This window comes from Uloborus diversus, chromosome 10 (genome assembly GCF_026930045.1).
Source record: "Uloborus diversus isolate 005 chromosome 10, Udiv.v.3.1, whole genome shotgun sequence".
Lineage (NCBI taxonomy): Eukaryota > Metazoa > Arthropoda > Arachnida > Araneae > Uloboridae > Uloborus > Uloborus diversus.
Window position 1 is genome coordinate 53,467,316 of NC_072740.1, and position 22,401 is coordinate 53,489,716.

At 35.4% G+C, this 22,401-nt stretch overlaps 1 protein-coding gene across 1 annotated transcript in view; it reads right to left on the reverse strand.

The window, feature by feature from the left end:
• Positions 1-19,463: 19,463 nt before the first annotated feature.
• LOC129231286 (protein tumorous imaginal discs, mitochondrial-like) overlaps positions 19,464-22,401 on the reverse strand; it is a 44,659-nt gene continuing 41,721 nt past the window's right edge. Inside the window, exon 11 of the mRNA XM_054865574.1 lies at positions 19,464-19,687. Within this exon, the coding sequence (XP_054721549.1) occupies positions 19,581-19,687 (107 nt within the window). The 3' untranslated portion in view covers positions 19,464-19,580. The remainder of the gene's footprint in view (positions 19,688-22,401) is intronic.

The following is a 22,401-nucleotide window of genomic DNA, read 5'->3' on the forward strand; positions in this document are numbered from 1 at the left end:
TTATTTTGAAAATTACAGCACAAAAGGAGAGAACACTGTATATTACTGTTTTTGGCAGTAAATTTGCGCCTTCAAAAAAAAAAAAAAATTGGAAAATGTTCACTTATTTTTATGGGGCGAAGTTGAAAATCAAATATTTTTCTAATGAAATATTTTCTACTCGATTACAAAAGAATTTTTGATCAAAGTATATTTTGAATCAGTAAATCAAATTTTGAATGAATGAATGAAAAGATTATGAAACAATAAGCAAATAATTTAATTACTAATTAATTAATTAGTTTTTGAAGAAAAATAAGTGGGAGAGTAAAAGATTGAACAACATGAAGGAGTGTAAATAAATTAATTAATAATAAAGGAATACATAAATGATTTAGTAAATGATTGAGTGAGTAAACAAAAAAAAACTATTTCGCTTTGCCCCGCATGTACTTGGCTAATTGTACAAAATATTTAAAATACAAATAAGCTTAATATTAACTAAATAAATACAGCACCGAATATTAGAAGGTCTCAATTGATAATTGAAATGTTCATAACAAGAATTTTATCATTTTATAACAACAAAAATAATTTTTGACTTGCAAGAAAACATTAAAATTCGAGTATTAATTTTTGAAAATTGCCTGTATTATCATATGCTTTAATCTTCGGCGGTATTATTTTCCTGACTGGAGTCGACTACATAGTTAAAATATTACTAGATAGATGGCGATAAAAGCAGAGTAAATATAAAGATCCTAAATACGGAGAGATTGGACAACCTCGGAACGGCGGCCATCTTATGTCCAAAGATGCTCACTCCCCGGAGACCGTAATGCAGGCGCAGATTACCCAATTGGCCAACCTAGGCCCTGGCCTAGGGGTCCAAGTCGGAAAGGGCGCACGTCGCAGAGGGGAAAAAATGTGACGCAATAGTATATGGAAAAGCAGAATTTACCTAAAAAAGATAGCAACCAGCGCGATAGGAATAAAAACAGCAATTGGAGGGGGGAGGGGGCGTGGTGCTTGAGTCGAGGTCCTTTTCCGATCAAAGCATATAAATTTCAACATCTTTGATTTGAACACTAATTTCTTTCAAAAAAAATGTAGCTTTGATCAGAGGGGGACGGAGTACTCCAAGAGGGCGCCAACCTTGACGCCCAAAAGGCGCACAGGGAGGGCGGCGGGATAGTTCGCCCCTGGCTTCGTCAAAGTAAAAAACTTATTAGAGGTAAGTCACAAGCAGGAAAATTAGTAAAAGGCACGACCTAGAAAATGTTCAGAACCTTGTTACTGAAACTATTTTTCTCTTTCTCCCACATTTTTGAAAATCTTCTAAGAGTCGTTTTTAAGACTAATTGCGACGTGGAAAAGAGAGAGTCCCCGAACTCATCTATTTCTGTAACATCAAAGATAAAATACAATTACGTATGTTACGTATTTCAGTTTCGAAAACTTTCCGGGGCAAGTTCCAAATGCCATTTTACTTCCCTTTAAATCGCCTTAGCTGGCCTAAAATTGCATTTCCAGTGCTTCAATTTCTAAAAACTCCCGAGGCACCCCCCGCCCCTCCTTCTACCATTTGAACATCATCGAACGAAAACAAAGAAAGAAATCCGTCCCTCATTTTGTCAACACATAGGGGAGCGCGAAATCTTCACTTGGCACTGGCCGCTGCTAAGGCTCTGGGAATGGCTGGGGGGAGGGGGGATACGATTTCAATAGAGTTGGGATATGTGAGTTGGGGCGTAATCTCTAAATTTGGCCTAGGGGCGTAAATAGATCCGGCCCTGCTTCTGCCCCAAATATCACTGTAAATTGTTTGGAAAAAATTGGAAGCTAGTTATGATATTACGAAATGAAATGTGCAGATCACAAATATCTGTTTGTTTTCTATCTTTATGAACAAATTTTTAAGAAAAAAAAAATTCTTTCTACGCGCTACGACGATGCGAAACGATTGGTGCCGAATTGTCAGACTTGGCGCTCACTCCGTTTAATGAAAATACGAGGAGAGAAAGAAATCAGTCTGTTCTAAAAAGATTTCATGTCCTATATTCCGTGGGAAAGCTAAAAATTTACACAGCGCAGCATTTCGAGCTGACAACACTTGGACTAAACATGGCAGAGATCGGCGGGCCGTTGTCCAAAATATTTCGCGATTTCACTTTACCCCACATTCCCCACTTTGTGTCAGAGCATTTTTTAACATAGGGACTACGCGACACTAGTGTCGCCTAGTGAAAAAAATCTGTCGCCTAGAAGATGCGAAATCAAACCTCTGGGCGACATTGGAAAATCTAAAGTGGTTCACTCAATTTTAAAACAGATTTCTTCATTTTTAAAAGACCCGTCGACTCCTACATGACGAAAGCCTTCTTTTTCTTCCTTTGTGTCCTGCCCGTGGACCGGGCCACCACGCACTCGGCACCAGATTAAGCAATCGTTTAGCACCCCACCTCATTAGACCTTTCATTGATGATAGTCGATAACCATTTCGCGGCTATCTGTACAGGGACCAGTACTGAAGAACACTACTTGAGACGGGACAGCAAAAGCAGTTTGCGGAACGGAAACAGCTGTTTTCCATTCAAAGATGCAAAGAGAGAGGCATTTTTCCGATAGTGAAACCGAAGGCTGAAGGGTCGAGATTGTTTCCTGGAATTCTTTTCAATAAATTTTGCTTTAGGGTAACTGAAGATTATACCACACCACCCACTTCCTTTTTTGTGACTTTGTGAATAAAACAGATTCGCGCGTTGAAACTTGTGGGCACAGGCAATCTATTTATTTTTTCTCCAGTTTCGAGGCAACAGGACTGAAGAATGATGCAGTCATTTGTAAAACGTTTTAGCTGAAATTAAAAATCCTTTTAAAGTTATAATGAAATTGAAATTCATTTTGATGATTCAAACAAAGGATTTTGAAGGGTAAGTTTGGTTCATTAAAAAAATTACTTATTTCTTTTTCTAAAACTTTTACTTTAATTATCCATTACCGCTTTTAATTTGTAAATTTTTTTTTGAGACATTTGTTATTTATACTACCGTTTGCAGGGCCGGATTTACATTTAAGTTGAAAGCTATTGCTTATAACGAAACGTTGTGTGAGTTGTCGCTCCTAAAATAAATGAAAATACTTGAAAAAAAAATTCAATTTCATTTTCAAATGCTTGAAATTTTGCAAAAATGTGGTTACAAGTCTTTAATTTTAAAATTTCTAACAAATTGGAGTTGATAAGGAGGAGGAGTGCCAAAATGTGTTAAATTCAGTGTGTGCTTCAATGTATGTTCGTCAAAATATGCTTCAATTTTATTTCTTACTAAGCGTATAAATTATGAATTGTTCGAATAGGCAGTATGTTACTCTCTTGCTTCCTATTTTCAAAGTCTATACCCAATTTCTTTTAAAGCACTTTGTCGATGGGTTGGAGAGGTGATTAAAAACTAACTGTATCGAAAATCCGTGAGAGCAAGTATTGTCCGTCTTTCAGCAGTCGAGACTTGGCCACGCCCCCAACACGTGGTATCGGAAGATTCTATATGCGTCTTTTGGGGATGAGGCTTCGGACCAACACTGGGAAAGGTTGCCAGTTGGACATCGTTATCGCAATGGAAGAAGACGAGTGTTCTATAATTTTCTAAGAAATCACCTCCCACCTCCTCTCTGGAAGAAAAGGTGTGCTACATTTGGGCTGCGTTCGGAAACGATCCACCGGTTACACCGCGTGGTTAGTCCGGTGTGGTTATGACGTGTTTGGAATTTCTCTAGGAATTCCGGTAGAACAGCTGTGTTTCCGAACGCTCGTGGTTAAACCGCGGTAGTTCTAGTTCAGCAGCAAACGACACTCCAATCAACGCGTACCTTTCATAGTAGGCAAGTCACGTGCGTTACGATCAAAACATGAAACACGACCGGATTGGCCAACACAGACTTTGTGACGTTTGTGATCTCGCTAACCGCTTCCAGACAGCGGTGCCACAGGTTGCTACCAAGTCGACCGCCAGAAAACAACCGTAGTGTTTCCGAACGCGGTTAAGTGACGTCACCGGTTCCACCGCAAGCGTTTCCGAACGCTTGCGGTTGCACCGAGGCGACCGATCCGCGTTTCCGAAAGCACCCTTGTTAAGATTTGCAGTGTATTTCTATACGTTTCGGGTTAATTTATCATTGATTTTGCAAAGGAAATCCTAAACTTTCTGTTTTTCACACTAACTAAACATTTTCTGCAAACACGGTGAACAGTTACAGGTGAAATTGGAACGAAAATGTTTCATTCTATTATGCTGAAACTTTCACAGAACTCAAACGTGGGTTTTAACGCATTTTCTAATTATAAATCTCTGATTGCATTTTGTTAACTTTGTTGGTCAACCATTTCTCACCTTATTTTCGATCCAATTTTCTTCTTTAAAGCGTTTTTTTAAGTATGACACAGTAGTATGGGATAAATGAACTGTTTTTGCAATATTTCGAACTGTTTTACTTCGCATATAATGAAGAATAAATACATTTTCGAATTGCGTTTGTTGTTACTTTGCGAATTCGACCTATTTTGAAAATAATACGTAGAATTTGTGAAGTAAACAAGCAAAAATTAATACCAAACAATCTTTTAACCACTGCATTGAAAAAATAATAATAATAAAAAAGAAAACGACAGACGACAACTTTAATTTCGAAATTTTCTGAAAATATTTCTATGTCACCTTGTTTTTGGCCCATTTCAAACAGTCAATATTTTGTAAAAAATGTTGGGTTGATGTAATATAGACACAGTATAAAAAAGTATTTAACTACTATTTCAATTTCTAGGCACTTCATTTTTAACCACACACATTTTAAGCGTACGAATAATTTTGGAAGGCACAGTAGGTAAGTTGCACTCTGTGTGCCACATTTCAATACTTTAGTACTATTTTTCTTTTCAATATAATTTAGTTTCTTCAGAAATGAAAAAAGGAACAAAACAAAAGTTAAAGCTTTTCACATGCCAATAATTGAATACAGAATAATTGAATAAGTGCCTGAAACAACGTTTTATGTTACTGTTTTGACCTATTTATTTTTGTAAATACGAAAAAATGTATATGCTTTTTTTTTTTTTTTTTTAAGTTTTTGCGATTACTCTAAAAGTAATTCAGTTCTTCCAGTACTTTTACGGAACAGCGTTACGTGTGGGGATCATAAAATAGGCAAAAATTTGTAGCCCGTATTCTAATACAGCTCTGAACACGGACGGATATAAGGGAGGGGCGATGGGGGCGATCGCCCCTTCCTTGAGTCGAGATGCAGAACTCTTTCACGGCATATTTTTGATACTGAAGTTGAAAATTGTTTTAGCCTATCTTCAATAGTTTTACGAAGCTCTTGCTGTCTGGAAAATGAAATTGTTTCACATATCTTAACACTTTAGAGATAGGGATCCGAACTTTATATAGGAAGTATTTCAAAGTTCCAAAAACTCAATTTTAGACGATTTTAATGATATTAAATAGGGTTATAGGGTTCAAGGGCTCTTCTCAGGATAGTTTCGAAAATTGAAGTCCCCTCCCTCCCCCCCCCCCCCCAAAAAAAAAGAGAAACTATTATGAGACACCTTTGATGGCGTTAAGGTAAGGGATGCGGTTTGGTACACTTCTCTGCAAATTTTGTAAAAAAAAAGTCCACCCCCCCCCCCTCCCAAAATAACTGAAATGAGACGATCTTTCATGGTGTTTGGAGGGGGGGGGGGGGAGCGGAGCTTTGCGAATTTACAAAAGGGAAAAAGTGTGAAATCAATCGCCCCCTCCCTGAATAGTCTCTGGATCCGTCCTTGACTCTGAATGTAAAAGGCGTAATTTTTAGCAAGAAACGTTGCTATAGTCGACCTATTCAGTTTGTTCACCGTATCGCACATTGCTCCCCCCCCCCCCCTCCGCAACATTTAGGTGAGCTAACTTTGCGATTTTTGTGTCGGGAAAGAGCATTAAATTTAGAATTTAAATCAGTAGCGGGTGCGGTTTTCCAAATTTTGAATTGTGTTACTTTCCTTGCAGGGGTGCAATATAATTCTTTGTTAAAAACATACATGATCTTAAAAATATTGTGACTAGCTTTATCCAGGGGGAGCCGGTCTTTTCCCTTAAAACAATTGTTAGTGCCATTTTGGTGACTTAGAGCAAATCTAAAGGAGCCGTTCACAAATGATGTTACGCTTGAAAGGAATAGGGAGGGAGGGTCATGAACTTCTGATAGTTAGTCTCAAGAGGGAAGGAGGGGATTACAAGAAATGTGACTTCACACATTTTGGTTCAAATAAAAGCGTTCGTTATAGCAATATGTTCATCGAACATTGCGTGAGATGTGACGAGGGGAAAGGGTAAGGTGAAGTGTAACATCCTTTATGGACAATCCGTGGGGACGTTAAGCTACTGTTGTGCTGAAGTGTTATAACTAACTTCGTTTCTGCCCCCCCCCCCCCGCGTGGCAAATACTCGCCCTGGGGGGTACTCGTCATCTCTTAAGATGGTCCTACCGATGAACCTATAATTTTAAAACAGTATTCCAACCAAAGTCACTTTTTATAAAGCACCGAAAATATTACATATTTCTAAACATTAACATTCATTCAACACATAGAGAAATAATCTTGATTTTAATAGTCAATTGCATTAATATATTTCAGATTGATTTTTTTTTTTCTCATTTACTTTTATTTCTCACATGTAAATCCTTTCTGGCACAACTGGCCGTTCCCCGCCTTTGGTTCAACCAGTTTTTTTTTTTTTTTTTTTTTTTTTGGGGGGGGGGGGGGCAACTTTTGTTCGAATAATGTTTTCAGCATTTTTTAAAAATAACTGCTACTGTAGATCTACTGATTGTATATCCACTCTATATGATCTGAAATTTTGTACAATCCATACAGAAGCATCAAAGACCCGGCCCCTGAGAGCTTCTGAGTCATCTCCCCCCCCCCCCCTCAAGAAAAGAGAGATGGAGATGGAGAGAGTTATACTAAGTCTTCAAAAAGAACGCAACCCTTAAGCATTTCAATGCCACAGTCTGTGTGGCAATGAAATTTTTCTGCCCCCCCCCCCCTTTTTTTTTATCAGCGCACTTGCAATTTCGAATATAGAACGTAAGTGTTTAAAAGGATATCGTTCAAATTCAGAAAGCCTATCCTTAATAGAAATGTTTCATTTGGAAAACAAAATACCTTTTTTTTTTTGTAAATACAATATTTATAGTTCTGAAATTTTCAGTTTAAAAGGTAAAGATTCCCCGTAGACGACAATTACGCGAAGCTAGAAACGAAAGGAAAGAACACAAAGACATTTTCGCAAATTTAAATGACCGCCAAAGTTAGGGTTGTCTCGATTGCAAGCGGTAGCGATCACCCCCGCGCTAAAATTAGCTCTGCTTTTGGGAAGGCGTGCCGAAGTGTCTTCTCCTAATGAATGCACAATAACAACGCATTATCCTTTCTCCTCCCTCGCTCTATCTCTCTGTCGACTGCCTCATCGATGTGTCGACTCCTAAAACAGATTTACTGTGTATTATCTGAACTTGCAAGAGTACATAATTTAAAAAAAAGTTTTGTTTGCCTATTTTTTCCCCGAATATTTTTGATTCCAATCTGCCTTTATATGGCTTCAAACTGCAGAATTTTAAATTTTTTTTTCATAATTCCCTCTGAGGGAACCACAGGAACCCCTAAATTGGGAGCCCCAACTTCATTCTCTCGACGCTATTCTCCTTCTTTAGGGAAATCCAAAAAGGCAGGCAAACAAGCATTAAAAAAAACACACACAAAAAAAAAAGAAAGAAAACCTTATGTATCCCAGGGAAAAAGACAAATATAGAGCAAATAATAATAATAATTATTAATTAAAAAAAACACTTAAGCATTTCCTCTTTCGCCGCCGACAAAGTGGTCCGGATTACAAAAGGGGCCCCATACCTGAAATGACGTGAGGCCCCGTTAGGTCTAAATCCGGCCCTGATTATATGTGTTTTAGAAATAGTAGCAAAACTGGCTTTATATGCTGGTCTATGTAATTATTCTTCATTCCCTTTTTAATATGGGACCTTAAAAACCACTCCTCTTGTTAATAGTGAAACCTGTATAAGTTGACCACTCGCGGTTCACTACTTTAGTGGTCAACTTAAACCGGTGGTCAACTTACAGAGGTTGATTAATATGATAAGGGCTGATTCCGTGCCTGAAAAAGGCGGTCAACTTAGACAGGTGGTCAACTTACAAGGGTGGTCAACTTCACAGGTTTTACTGTATTACCAAACATTGTCTGCAAACTGCGTTTAAAAAAAAAAACTTGTAAAAGTTTCCAGGGGAGGGCCCCTCACCTCTCCTTTTCGCCAGCATCGTTCAAGATCGGCCTAAATTTTGATTTTAAGCGCTTGAGTTTCGAAATGTTTCCGTGGAAAACTCCTCCCTCCCTAACGTCATTGAAAGTCTTCTATAACTACGTTTTTGGAGCTCAATTTCGAAAGATTGCTGGTCCTCTAAAAGTTACTCATGAATCATGGATTGCCTACATTTGCAGTTTGAAACAAATTTTGGGAATGGACCTCAAAATTTCTTCAACCGCTAACCTTATCGAAGATAGTCTAGGATGCGTTTTTAAGCCTATAAATTAGAAAAATTTCCTGGTAATGGGCCTTTTAATCTTTCCTCCCCTTAACATCACCAAAAATCGTCTAAAAATCCCTTTTTACAGCTACAATTTCCGAGGGAGCGCTCCAAACCTCTTCTCCCCAACCATTATCAAAGACAATGAGAATGCCTATTTAAGACTGCTAGAAAAAAATTCTTGTTGCGGGCTCTCGAATCACTCCACGTCACATCACGAAAGGAACGTATTGAACTCCGTTTTTAGCACTACAATTGCAGAAAAAAATCCACTGGAGAACCCCCGAACCACCCTTTTCTGAATATTATTAGACATAATGTTTCTGTTTTGAAGGTTTCAATTTCGAAAAATACGGCGACGATATATGCATACGTTTGTGGAGAAAAATGCTGTAACCTTCTCAATAATTTTTACTCGTATTATATTAAACCTTGTGTCGCCTAGTAAAACTTTCTTAAAAAATGCTCTGCTTTGTGTTGTATGTTCTTTTTAAATAACTGCAAAAAAAATCTTTTTGTAATAGAGAAGGCAGTTAAAAATAATAAGTGAAACTGTTAGATTATCTCTTTGTGAGGGGGCTAGCTACACAGACCGCGGGCCGTATGATGAGCACCATTTTTCTACAACAATACAACAGTTAAAACTTCACTCGGGGGAAAAGTTCCGAATGAATCAGTTGTAAAATTTTTCATGCAGTGCGATCTTTCAAGTGAAAGATATAGCGATAGTTTATGTCCTTGATTAAAGGAGCTTACTTTCGACGCTGATGTTTGTCAGGGTTTAATTTGAATTGGAGCTAACAGAAGCAGAGCTCCTGCACCTCTTTTCAGTTTTTTAACTTTTAGTATTTTGGAAAAATTCAGTCCATGATCATTGGCGTCGTCAGCTGAAATTTATTGGGGGGGGGGACCATTCTGACACTGTCATTTTCAAGTTGTATCAAGAAAAATTCGTGTATATATATATATATATATATATATATATATATATATATATAGAATATGAGATAAAAACTTGACATCAAATAGAAAGGGGTTTACATTTAAGACAAAATTTTTAAACAGGTACATCTTGATTTACATATTTACACAATAAGAAAAAAAAAATTAAATTCCACCAAATACATTTTTTCTAGACTGCACATGGGATACGAATATCCGTGCTATTTTTTGGCGATCAATTTCATCCAAGATATTTTTGTGAACGTAACATAAAGCAATTAACCGCTTTTGTGTCATAGTCGACCTTAGATACATTTTAGCTTTCTCAGCGCACTAAAGCTTCTTTCAGCTTCACACGACGAAGCAGGGCACCCCAAAAGCAGCCGCACCAAATTTTCAACATTTTGAACCAGACCCCTAAGCCCTAACTCCTTTAACGGCTGACGACAAAGTTTTCTTTGCTGCATCTAAGCAGTTAACTTTAAAGTTTTTATAGAATAGTTGAAGCTTAGATTTTAAAGCAGCCATTCTATTAAAATTTATAAAAGAAGGAGCATTTCAAAAAAAAAGTTGAACGCATTAGCTTCGATAGAGCTCATAATGTTAAAATAATTCTTGAAAAAGCATACCTGATTAGCAGGCATTCAGGGGCTACATGATAGGAGGTCACTGTAACCTCCCATAAACTTTTCTTTCCCAGAAAATTTTGTCTAACAAGTCCAAATTTCGAGTTTTTTTTTTTTTTTTTTTGTGAAATATTGTATTAAAAAGATACTCTCATTAAATGTACAATGGCTCCCAAAAGTGTTCGTACACCTTGAAATTTTGTAGTAAAACTGAATTCGAATATGAAGTCCATTTTTTTTTTCACATACCTCATTTTATTTTTGAAATTTTTCAAAAAACAAAGAGATAGAGAAACACTACGCCACAAAAGTCACCGTACGCTGAAATATTTTGGAATAAATTCATAATTAAAATTGTCACAGGTCATTTTTTAAAATTATTTTTGCATTGTGTTGACACTATAAAGTCATTTCGCTTGAATTTTTTGTGCATTTATTCCCTAATATTCTGCTTATTATTTTCAAATGACTGGTATTCGTGAAAAAGCAAAAAAGAGCATTCGAAATTTCATTTTCCCCTTTCTCAGTAGTGGTAAATTGGTTTGAAATGTCTCTAAATTAGTTAATGTATACCATTCTATAGTAAAGTGCTTAATAAAATATTTTGAGAACGGAATCAGATCAAAAGCAAGGTTAGAAAAAGTCAACCGGCAAAGCTAACAAAGCGTGATCGGAGATTTACTGTTAAAAAAATTATGAAAAATACACATTTGAGTGCTGTAAAAGTTTCTGCAGAATTTGATGAAAAATTTTACGCTTAATTTTCTCCTAAAATTGTTAGCCAAGTTCTCTGATTAGCTGGATCAAATGGGACCTTTTCCCGCAGAAATTTTCTCGTTCTTGCGAAAAAAAGAAAGCTTACGCTTTCCGCTGCAAAATCAATGATAAATAAGCTGAAAATGTTTTGGAATAACGTCTTACTTACAGATGAAAATGAATTGAACATTTTGGGTTAAATTGTTGTAAATGTAAATAGAAGAAAAAATGAGGAATTAACCTTAAAACTTAGTTGGATCAGTTAATCAGTACGGTGAAGGTGTTCTTGTGTGAGGGTGCATATCAGCATCAGGACTTGTTAGTTTGGAATTTTTTGATGAAATAGTGAATCATGCTGTTCATTTGAATATTTTGAAAAACAATTTTTAACTATTAGCCCAAAATTTGGCTATCGGGAACAACTTTATTTTATAAAGATAAAGATGAGAAGCACACGGTTTCCAACGTTTGCGTCTGGTGCCTCAAAAATTGTCCTTAATCTTAGAAATATCTCCTCAATCCCCAGATTTAAACTTAATCTAGAAAAATTTGAGATATCTGGTGGCTAGATTACGAAAATATGGCATTGAAACGAAAAGCGAACTAGAAACAGTAAGACTCGAAGTGTGGTTGAACACTTACTCAGAAATTGCACACAAAAAAAAGGAAGAGCAATGAAATCTATTTCCAGACGTTTAAAAGGTGTTGTTGGTATACGGCTCGAACTTAGTAAAAAGTTAGATTATTTTTCTAATATATTGATATTTTTTCAAAGAGTACGAAAACGTGAGAAGAGTACGAAAAAGTACGAAATTGTGAGATAAAGTTTCTGGCACTTTTTGATTATTGATTTCTTAAAAATCAAGTTTTATTATGTTATTCATGCAGTTTTTGTTGAAAATAGATCAAAGATCTTATAATTAAATACCTATTCCAAAATATTAATTTTAACCAATGGATAGGGACGTATTTCATTGAAAATCGTAAGAGTACGAACACTTTTGGGAGCCACTGTTTATTAATTTCATTCGGAAAATTGAAAAGTAACCCCATCTGAATGGTATAAAATCGGGGCGCCCCTGCAGGCATAACACTTAACAGAATGGTACTTACCAATCATTGTTTTTTGCCTTTTTGAAGACGATTCCGTGGGATGTTGATAGTGACACCTGGAGATTGATGGTGATTCAGTAGATAAAAATTGCTCAGGTTCATTTGATGTAGAAGGTTTGCTACATTTTCCCGTTTAAAGCCACCTCTCCATAGTTGTAATCGAATGTGTAAAACAAGTATAATAACCAAAATAGGAGCGCTCTTCGGGTCACCTACTCTCAAGGAAATCAAAAGATCACATGAAATTATCTTAATTTTTGTCGCAACTTTTCCCAACAGGGGAAGCTTATTTTACTTCTGTCTTTTCTTCTGGTCATCTTGATCTTCTTTTTCCGTTGGGCAATTGGAAGTGACATCACAGTATCCGTCGTTCTGCTGATTTACGATTTACTTTTGAAATTACTCTTTAATTTTTAGACTCCTCCCCTTTTTTTCCTGAAACGTAACGCTTTTTCGGTCAAATTTGAGATGCCGCAAACACATTTAAGAAACCTCGTTTCGGTAAGGTACTTTGAAGCCACGTGTTGAATAGTTTTAAACACGTGAAGCGTCTCTCCTTTCCCTTTCTACCCCAAATTTAACCTTTGACCAAGTAAGTGGTTTTCTAAATTTCTTAGCATCCTTTGTCCAGGGTGTTCTTGCCAGCTGCAAAAAACCGCCAAAGAGGTCTGGTGTCTCATTTTGTTTGGGTAACATTGGGGTCGATATAAATTGAATCGAATTGGTGATACAAACACTGCAAAACTCGAAACAGAACCTTTGCAAGCGCCGAGAAACGAGATAAGAAAGAAGGGAGCCAAAAAGTTGTCCAGTTGTTTCCCCCCAAATAGTAGCAAATACGCTGGAATCACTTCCAAGCTGGGAACGCCGGGGACACGACTTGTGTTTTCAATACGGGACCGGACATAGGATACTTTTTGTGAGTTAAGGCATGGCTTCCTGCCAACAATTTATTACCCCGCTAACACATCACTACTCTGTGAATGGTTGACATTGCACTTGGAAGAAAGTGTCACCTTTCTTGCATCTTCCACTGAAGCTATGCGCAGAGAGCAGAGCAATGGTTTGTCATTGGATTTCACTTTCCGTTCGCTATACGCATCGCCTATTTTGTTATTATTTACAGTTCTTTTTTTTCGATGTTCATTTCATTTTGTTTGATATGAATTAAGCATGGTAAATTCTGTATTATGCAACTGTTTAAAGTTTTTTTTTTTTTTTTTTTTTTGTCAAAAAAATAATAATTTCCCCCCAAATAATGAATTTCAACTTGACAGTTATCGAGGGGGTCCGATTTTCAAATATTGAGAGGGTCCGGTTCTCTAATATTGGGGGGGTCCTGACCCCTTGGGGGGGTCCCCCCCGGGCGCGACGCCCATGTCCATGATACGTGCAAAAATAAGTTCTGAGGACTTCTAGGCATCTTATGTACAGTTGCTAGAAATTAAGCTCTGATGAATTAGAGGAATAATTTTAAAAAGATTTGTTTCAAGACTAAAAGTCTGTTTAGTCAAGAATAAAATAAAAAAAAGAAAAAAAAAAACAAGAAAAAATTAATATGAGTTTGCTATTAATGAGGTAATTTTCTATAGCTTTAGTTATATGAAGATAAAATTAATAATTGAGAAGCATTCATAACTGCGATTCGTTTATAATTTGCTTTATAAATTAATTTTAGTTTAGATAAACTTTATTTTTTTGCATTGAGTAGGCATATTAAATGCTATGGCAAAATATTTTGACTGTAGAATTAGAAAGGTTAGCTTCCTTACAATTCAATGTTTTACAAAACTATTTCTAACTGCTTAGACTTCGCTGGCGAGAACCGCAAAAATAGTGTTGTTAGTTAATATTTGAATAAATTTAATTCATTAAGTTTTATTAATATCAATAAATATGTTACCCTCAAATCATATTTTAAGTTAGGGGTTATGACAGCCTATACAAATCTAAGTAAGGTGTGTCTTCTTCAAAGCACAACAGTAGGCGAAAGTCGAAGTAGAAGAATAGTGACAGATGAGTATTGAGGAGGTTTCTCTCTCAAAAACGCAAGACTAAACTGCCGCAGATAACGTACAAAACGAATTCAGATCATATATCAATGAAAACTATTTAACGGGAGTTTCTTGCTGCGCACATTCCTGGCAGATTAACTATTTTTAAACCGTTAGTTTAGGCGCAAAATGCTATATAGAGACTACAGTGATGCAGAGACCACCTACACTGGACACAACTGCAATGGGAACAAGTGATATGGTCTGACGAGTCATCATATTCTTTATTCCAGGTCACCGGACGCGTGTTCGTCTGGCGAACACCACACCTGCAGAAGCATATAATGACTGCTTGGTTCCTACTACCGTGAAGCTAAGAGGGAGTTCTGTGATGGTGTGGGGAGCAATATCTTCCCATGGATTGGGACCTCTCGTTGTCCTAAGGGGGGGGGGAGGGGATCACAGGTGAACATTATCGAAGTATTCTCGCCGATCATCTTCACCCTATGCTTCACTTTTTTTTGGGAGAACGTCCGTTGTTTTAAGATGACAACGGCCTATTCACATGCACCAGTGTTCAAACATGGTTACATGAGCATGACAATGAAGTGGAACATCTAAAATGGTATCCCCAGTCCTCTGATATGAATAACATTGAGCCCTTGTTGGGTTTTTGGAGAACTTAGTCCGTGTGCGATTTCCTCCTCCACGCAATCTATCTGAACTCAAGACGGTCTTGCATGAGGAATGGGTGAGAATTCTAGTGAACTATATTCAATGCATCATTAGTCTGTCCTACGTCGAATAACAAGCATAGATTCGGGGCAAAGGGTGACCCTACCTCTTAGTAATAAAAGATTTTCCTTTTTGCACAGGTGTTCATATATTTTTTGTCCTATACCTGTATATATAGAATTTTGCTTTTTATTTCTTGAATATATATTAGGGTGGAACAAAAAAAACAAAGTTTTTATTTTTGAATTGTAATAGTGCAGAAAAGTTGCGATTGGTGAAGAATTACAAAACAAAACAAAAATTTTTAAAATCGGATAATATCTTCCGATCCCGCAACGAGCCTAAAATTTTGAAAAAATGGAAAATTTTATGCGTTTTTTTAAAAATTTTGCTCCAACGTTTCTTTTTAATACTCTAAGACGGAAAAGTTACGATTGCTGAAGCTTTCAGAAATTAAAAAAAAACATATTGAAATCAAATAATACCTTCTGATCCAGGAACAAGCATGAAAAGTAAAAAATAAAAGGAGAATTTCATCTTTTCTTATAGTGATTAAAAATTAAATTGTTCTTCTTGTTTTTTTGCCCCGGTGTTACAGGGAAAAGCCTTTTAAAGAACACTATATTACACATAAACATTAATTTATTTCTGGACTTTTAAGGTATCTTCTAAACATGCAAAACTACCATTCTTTACAACAATGAAACATTTTCAAATAATAAAAAGTTATAAAATATTTACCAAATTTACAATCGAGTATACAAGTCTTATTGTTTTAAGTGTTACTTGTTAAAGCTAATTTATAATCAGATTTTTTGGAAAATTCGGGCATAATTGACCTAGATTTCAATGTTGCTCTTATGTAGCCATCTCTTGATTTAAATCCACGCACTTTGAGTGAAGCCTCCGTCACTAGCTTCACACATCTTTCGACAGCTTGCGTATGGAAGGGGAATAGTTTTATATCCCAGTCGGGTATAGTGCCTGTTGCAATAAGATTTTCAATGTCTTTGTTAGGAACTTTTCGAAGAAAAGGTGGGGAAGATAGCTTTGTCGTGTTCCAATTAATAATCTCTGTGTAATCTTCTGCTTCGAAATTTAGAGATGGAATGACAAAGTTTCTAATGCTTTTGCCTTTAGAAACAGACTCCCTGGCTTTTAAGACGTTTTTAAACGCTAGTTCTCTTATGTGCCTCCTTTCCTCAAATACCATTGCCATTAATAAGTTTTCGGGATGCGCAAGGAAAGAGTTTCTTTCAATGACAGGGTAAACAACTTGTTTTAGATTGTCAGGTAAGTATCGACAGGTTTGAATTGTTCTGTAAACATGAATGGCACCGTCTGTGAAATTTTTGCGGTTCTTTATTTCAAACCAGACCGGCATGTAACATGTCAAAATAAAAGCCACTATGTCTTTTAAGTCACCTGATGGGATCGATACACTTACGTACAGTCTAAGGACACTATTTGCACAAGTGAGCCATCTGGAATGCGAGAATGGGCCAGGGTCACGATTTGACAAATCATTTGGGCAATTGCCATCCTTTATTGCATGAGATATATCTAAAACATATCTTTGATCCTTGCTCAAGCACTTTCTGTTTACATCTGGTATTGTACAGTCAATTGCTTGAAAATCTATTACTGGCAGTTTTTCGCAACCTCTGAGTTGTTCTCCTATTGGTCCAGAAAACGAATTTGAGCCAGTTGTTCTACCATCCAAATACCGAAAAAGATGGCGAAAAGGCAACTCAATGAAGTGTAATAAACAAATAGCCCATTGCAATGGTCGTCCAATATAATGTCTCGGTTGTAAGATCTCATGAAATTGAGATATTTTTTGCAGAAGATATCAATGAGCTGAGCAATTCTTTTCACGGAAATTGTAGGAATCGAGGCCTTATCAAAGATACATTTAACTTTTTGCGCCACTATGTCCTTAACAATGGAAAAACTCACTTTCGTGTTATTGACTTTTCTAGCTAACTCAAATCTCTCTTAAAAGCAACTTTGAAGTACATTTTCATAAGTAGGGAGCTTATTTGTTGGCAAATCTCTCGGGTGGCCAAATATTGGGCACTCAAAGGACTTTCTCGTAATTCTTTTCTGCAAAGATGGATTCATGTTTGAAACACGTTTAGCAGAGCAAATCGACTTCACACGCACATTAGAAACATTGAGAAATACTGATGCCACCACGACTGCTTTATTCATTTAAGTAAGATACTTATAGACACAATCCAACTAGAAAGCTCATAAATTCAAGATCGTGAGGCGCTAATGGGGCGTATTAGATGCATGCACTTTACTGAGCGGCATAAACAAATATAAGTCTCGCGGGATTAAAAGGGCATGTGGACAATTTCACAGGCAGGCTAATACTAAAATATCACATTTGTTTTATAAACAAACATTCTTCCATTAGTATTTCATACCGAACTTATGAGGATCGTTAAACTAAAATAAAAAAAAGCTGAAAAAGGGCTTAAGGTTTACATTCAAACATGCAGGTTCGTTGTGCGATCGGAAGATATTGTTTTATTTCAAAAAGATTTTTTTTTTTGTTTTGAAGTCTTCACTAAACGTAACCTCTCCGTTCTGTAGCCTGAAAAAGTACATTGAACCAAAAATGTTAAAAATTCGGAAAAAACCCCTGAAATTCTCAACTTTTTCGATTTTTTAGGCTTGTTTCTGGATTAGAAGGTATTATTCGATTTCAATTTTTTTTTTCTGAATTCTTTACCAATCGTAACTTTTCCGTCTTAGAGCCTTAAAAAGAAACATTAAAACAAAATTTTTGAAAAATCACTAAGAAAACACGAATTTTTCCATTTTTTCAAATATTCAGGCTCGTTGCGGGATCGGAAGATATTATCCGATTTTTAAAATTTTTGTTTTGTTTTGTAAGTCTTCACCAATCGCAACTTTTCTGCACTATTACGATTCGAAAAAAAAAACTTTGTTTTTTTCGTTCCACCCTAATATATATATATATATATATATATATATATATATATATATATAAACAATATTAAAACAACAAACAGACAAAGTGACATAATAAAATAGATGCATTACATTGATGAGCTCAGTGGAAGCTTCATCCTAGGGTCAAAAGACCAAAAAAAAATACTTAAACACTAAATGGAAGATTTCTAATTCCGAAAAACCTAGCATTCAAGAATACATTGGGCTAAATGCACCACATATGAAAAATGAATGCAGATTTCTAGAATTAAGACCCAAAAGTGAACACTGGGGTTTCATCTCGGTTATTAGAAGCTAAAAAGGCATTCAATAACAACCCTCCACCGTATCGCCAGCAAAAATTCAAAAGTCTTACCAATGTGTCCGGGTGCAAACTAAAACCCGTGACCACCATGTCAGCATTCGTGCCAGTCAATAAAAAATAAAACTATTCAAAATAAAAAGGTATCATCCGTAAATAACAGGTCCACAAGTCGAGTAGGGTTGACCGAAAAGCAAATTTCAAAAAGCATCATTAACCAATGTCCACACGAGGTGATTATCTATATATATACAGACAAGATTTTTTTCCTTGAAAAATACTTCAAAGAGCTTTATTTATTACAGTATCCAAGAGTAACCAGTGAAGAAAAATTACATCTTACCTTTTATTCTTCAGGTTTCACTCCCAGTAAAATATTGCTGAGTGTATTCCAAGATGTTTCAAGTGTCAGGTTGCAATAGTTTAAGAATGTTTATTTTTTATTTAAAATGTTTTATTTACATATACAGCCTGAATAAAACTTTTAAGGCCAGTTAAAGATTTTGAGAAAACAGAAAGGTATTTATAGTTGTATTATTAGTTATCAATGTTCTTTGCAAAATAACGCGAGATGGGATTTGTGCCTATGTAATTAGCAGGAAAGAAAGAGGGGAAAATTCAAAGAAAGTATTTCACAGTAAAAACTTTAAGGCGACTGGTATTTTTTAAAACTAAATGTACTTATACTAAAGTAGATAAGATTGTGGAAACTTTCAATTTGCAGCTTTATCATTAATTTCTTCGAAGTTTTGGTGCTCCTGGGAAGATGGCGATTGGTGAGATCATGAAAAAAGCAGATTTAAGCTTTTTCGTCAACAGGAATGAGTAGTCATACTACTGCGAAAATTTGGAAGTTAAAAGACTAGTCGACAATTTTTTTTTTTAATTAAAAGACAATCATAGTGATAACAAAACAGCTTTCTAAAGCTTTAAGCTTTGTTCTCGCATGATAAAAGAAGAGTCTGAAAATTAGGATCTACTAATAAGTACTGTAAACACTGGCTAGAGTTTGGCCCTAGGCTCCTTTGGCCCAAATTAAAGAAAAAGATACAACGATCTCTGTAAACCTTCAGGAACCAATTTTTAAACATATTTTGACACAATCCATTAGAGAGCAGCCTCAAGGATGCAATAATGTATACCAAGCAGCTTGATAGCTCTCTACAAGGAGCAACACTGGTTTTGTAATCCTTTCGCTAACATGTGACTTTATAACCTATCAGACTTTTACATGAAGAAGCAGTTCTATATCAGCTAAGAGTCTAATAAGTACCTATTTATGAACACTATTCAATACTTTATGTAGTTTAGGGAGCCATTGTATGTAGTATCTTAATAAACATTAAATCAGACAAAAAAGATGTTAATAAAGAGATTGTGTTAAACATGATTAACTGATTTATTTGCTGACAAATTTTAATGACATGAAATGCACTTGTTGAGTCCATTGATAAAATATAAATTTAACAATCTATACATAAAACTATTTTTATAATGAAGCACTGAGTTATCTAGCCATTCTTTTTTCTACCAGTTTCAACTTCTTGATCAGAATCTTGCCCATTCAATACTGCACGTAGTTGATGAACATAAGAATCAGAAGTTGTAGCAGTTTTTCCTGAAACATTATTATAATGTTAAAAATGTAGTTAAGTACTTTTTTTATGAACAAGCAATGAATAAAAACACATTAAATCACTTTTTTTTAAAAATTGGTCTCAAAATATAAACAGTATGTGACACTTGTGTAAAATTAAGCACTTTTTTTGAAAAAAAAAAAACATTACAAATTAGTTCCCACTATTGGAGAGGGGGGGGGAGAGGAATTGCTACACAGAATGAACATCTGTCGGAGTTGAAAGAATTTACCAATGGAGATTTTTAAGGCTATACAATATGATCTTCGAATGGGAAAGACTTAATCTTCAAACTGATTGAACTCTCTTTGTACAAAAAATTATGTTTGTGCTAGATTTCTTGATAACTTATGTAATAAAAACATGTTTTTCGAATATTGTATCCTTATTTCTCCTCTCACCGTCAAATTGAAAGTTTTAGATAGCAGATCAAAAACTTAAAGAAAATTCTAATGACAAAGCATGTTTAAATATGAGTGCTATTCAGAAAGTAAAGTACATTTCCATCTCACATTGCCAGAAGTGCGTCAATCATGTATATTTTGGTGTCTGTGTGCTTGGCATTTCAGTCAGCACCCAGCCATCACAATGGGAAAATCTCCATGCTGCCCGTTTTTTAAATATTCAAAAGTAAAATGTGTGCTGCAATTGAAAAATCTCCAAGTTGTGAGCTGCTGTCTGTGATTCAGGTTTTATTGGAAAAAACCTATAACATATAAAAATTTATCGGCAAGTGTATGGAGTGTACAGAAACAATGTAATGAATGAAAGTTCCATCTGGAAGTGGTGCATTCAGTTTAAAAATGATTGAACTTTCATTCACGATAAAGGGAGGTTGATGATGAGAGATTTTCCCTCATCTGCCTTGTAGTTAGAATCTTGCACTTGTTTCCAAGAATAAAAAACTAGCTAGAAAGACAGCACGTTGAGGACAATGACGACGAGCTTTGGGTGTGCATCACTGAGTGGCTGAGATCGTTGGCAGCAAGACTGTACAACAAAAAATTTCGAAGCTTCTTCACCGCTATGATAAGTGCCTCAATTTGCATGGTGACTATGTAGAAAAGTAGGTTTTTAGTCGCTCTTTCGCATGTATACTTAAAAAATCTTGTACTTTTTTTTAAATTCTAAAATGGAATTTAAAAATCTTTGATATCTGAATAATCTTTGTATTTTTCAAACATTATATTCCTATTTTGCCTCGCTGCACAAAATGGAAAATTCAAATGGTTGAGCCCAATACATTAACAAATAAAGTTAATCTAAATGACATGTTTCTAAAAGCTAACTTTCAACAATTGCAGATTCGGTGCTGGATACAACATTTGGTGCATTTATTTTTTGAGTTTTGGGCAGAAGCAGTTTGGCTGGAAAATTATATTTTTGGAGTAGGATGGCAGTTTTGGTGCAAATGTCTTATGCCTCATTTTTTCACATGGATGGGACAAAACAATGCATGTCCTCAGCAAAAAATACAATATAGGAAGGGGTTGAAAATAGGTCAACACAAATTTATTAATGTTTAAATGGAAGAATTGCATCATAGAAAAACTGAGAGAAACTGCTATGGAAGAGAATACCATCAGATTTCGAAACACAAAAAATATTGGGATCAATGTGTAAAAGCACAGTATGTAACAGCTAAAATGTGTAAATTCTAGGCCTACTGCATAAAAGTTAGCAGGTTTGCTCCTCCTGTAGAGAATTTTATTCCTTATTTTTAAAATTCTATGTAATACAAATTCTAAGTATACACAAAATCTTACTCTATGCAGAAATGTTAGTCAATGCAGAGAATCAACACTAAGCAATCTCCTTCTAAATAAATCTAAATTTCACAGGAGAAAAATGTTTTCATATGGGTACACTTTTCTAGTTTTCTAGTTAAATCAAACTGCAAATTTTGGAGTAAATTTGTTTATGGAAATTTTGTCTGAGTGGTTAAGATTGTTGACATGACAATCTGAAAATACTTTCATTAATTTTTTATATATATTTAGACCCTTAGTATTTCTCTTTATTTTTTCAGAAGTTCATCAGTCTTATTAATTTTTCAAAGCAGCTTCATTAATTAAATCAGTTATCTTCATATTAGTAGCTTTAAGAAATTTTACGGTATAGGCGTCCCTCGTAACACACAGTACTTCTACAACACTGTTTCGATATTGCACGAGACCAAATTTGCGATTATTATAACACGGTTTTGACATTACACGGTAAAAAACGAGAATTTTAATACTACAGTTTTGATATACATGAATTTTAAAAGATGGAATTTCATTTTTGTTTCATGCACTGATAAAAAAAATGATAAAAAATGAAAAATGTATGACAATAAGTTTTTACCTCGTTTTTAAGAAACTTATGAAAAACTGTCTGTCTTCAACTAGAGTTTCTTTTTAAAACTTTTATTTTTGAATACTGGGGTTTAAATTTCTTTTTTGATAAGAGTCTTGTGAATGTTTTCAGCTTTTAAGCATTTAAATTGTTCTTTCATTTAATGTTTTTCACTATGACTAAACGTATCAGCATTTATTCATGATTTAAGATGCATTACAATTTTTATAGCTATTTGGGTTTTATATACAAACAACAGCATTTTATAGCGAGCCAGAAAACTGGGAAATTCATATAATGGGAAAGCCATGGTACCAAATATTCCCGATAATTGGTTCTCTACTGTAATATGAAGTGA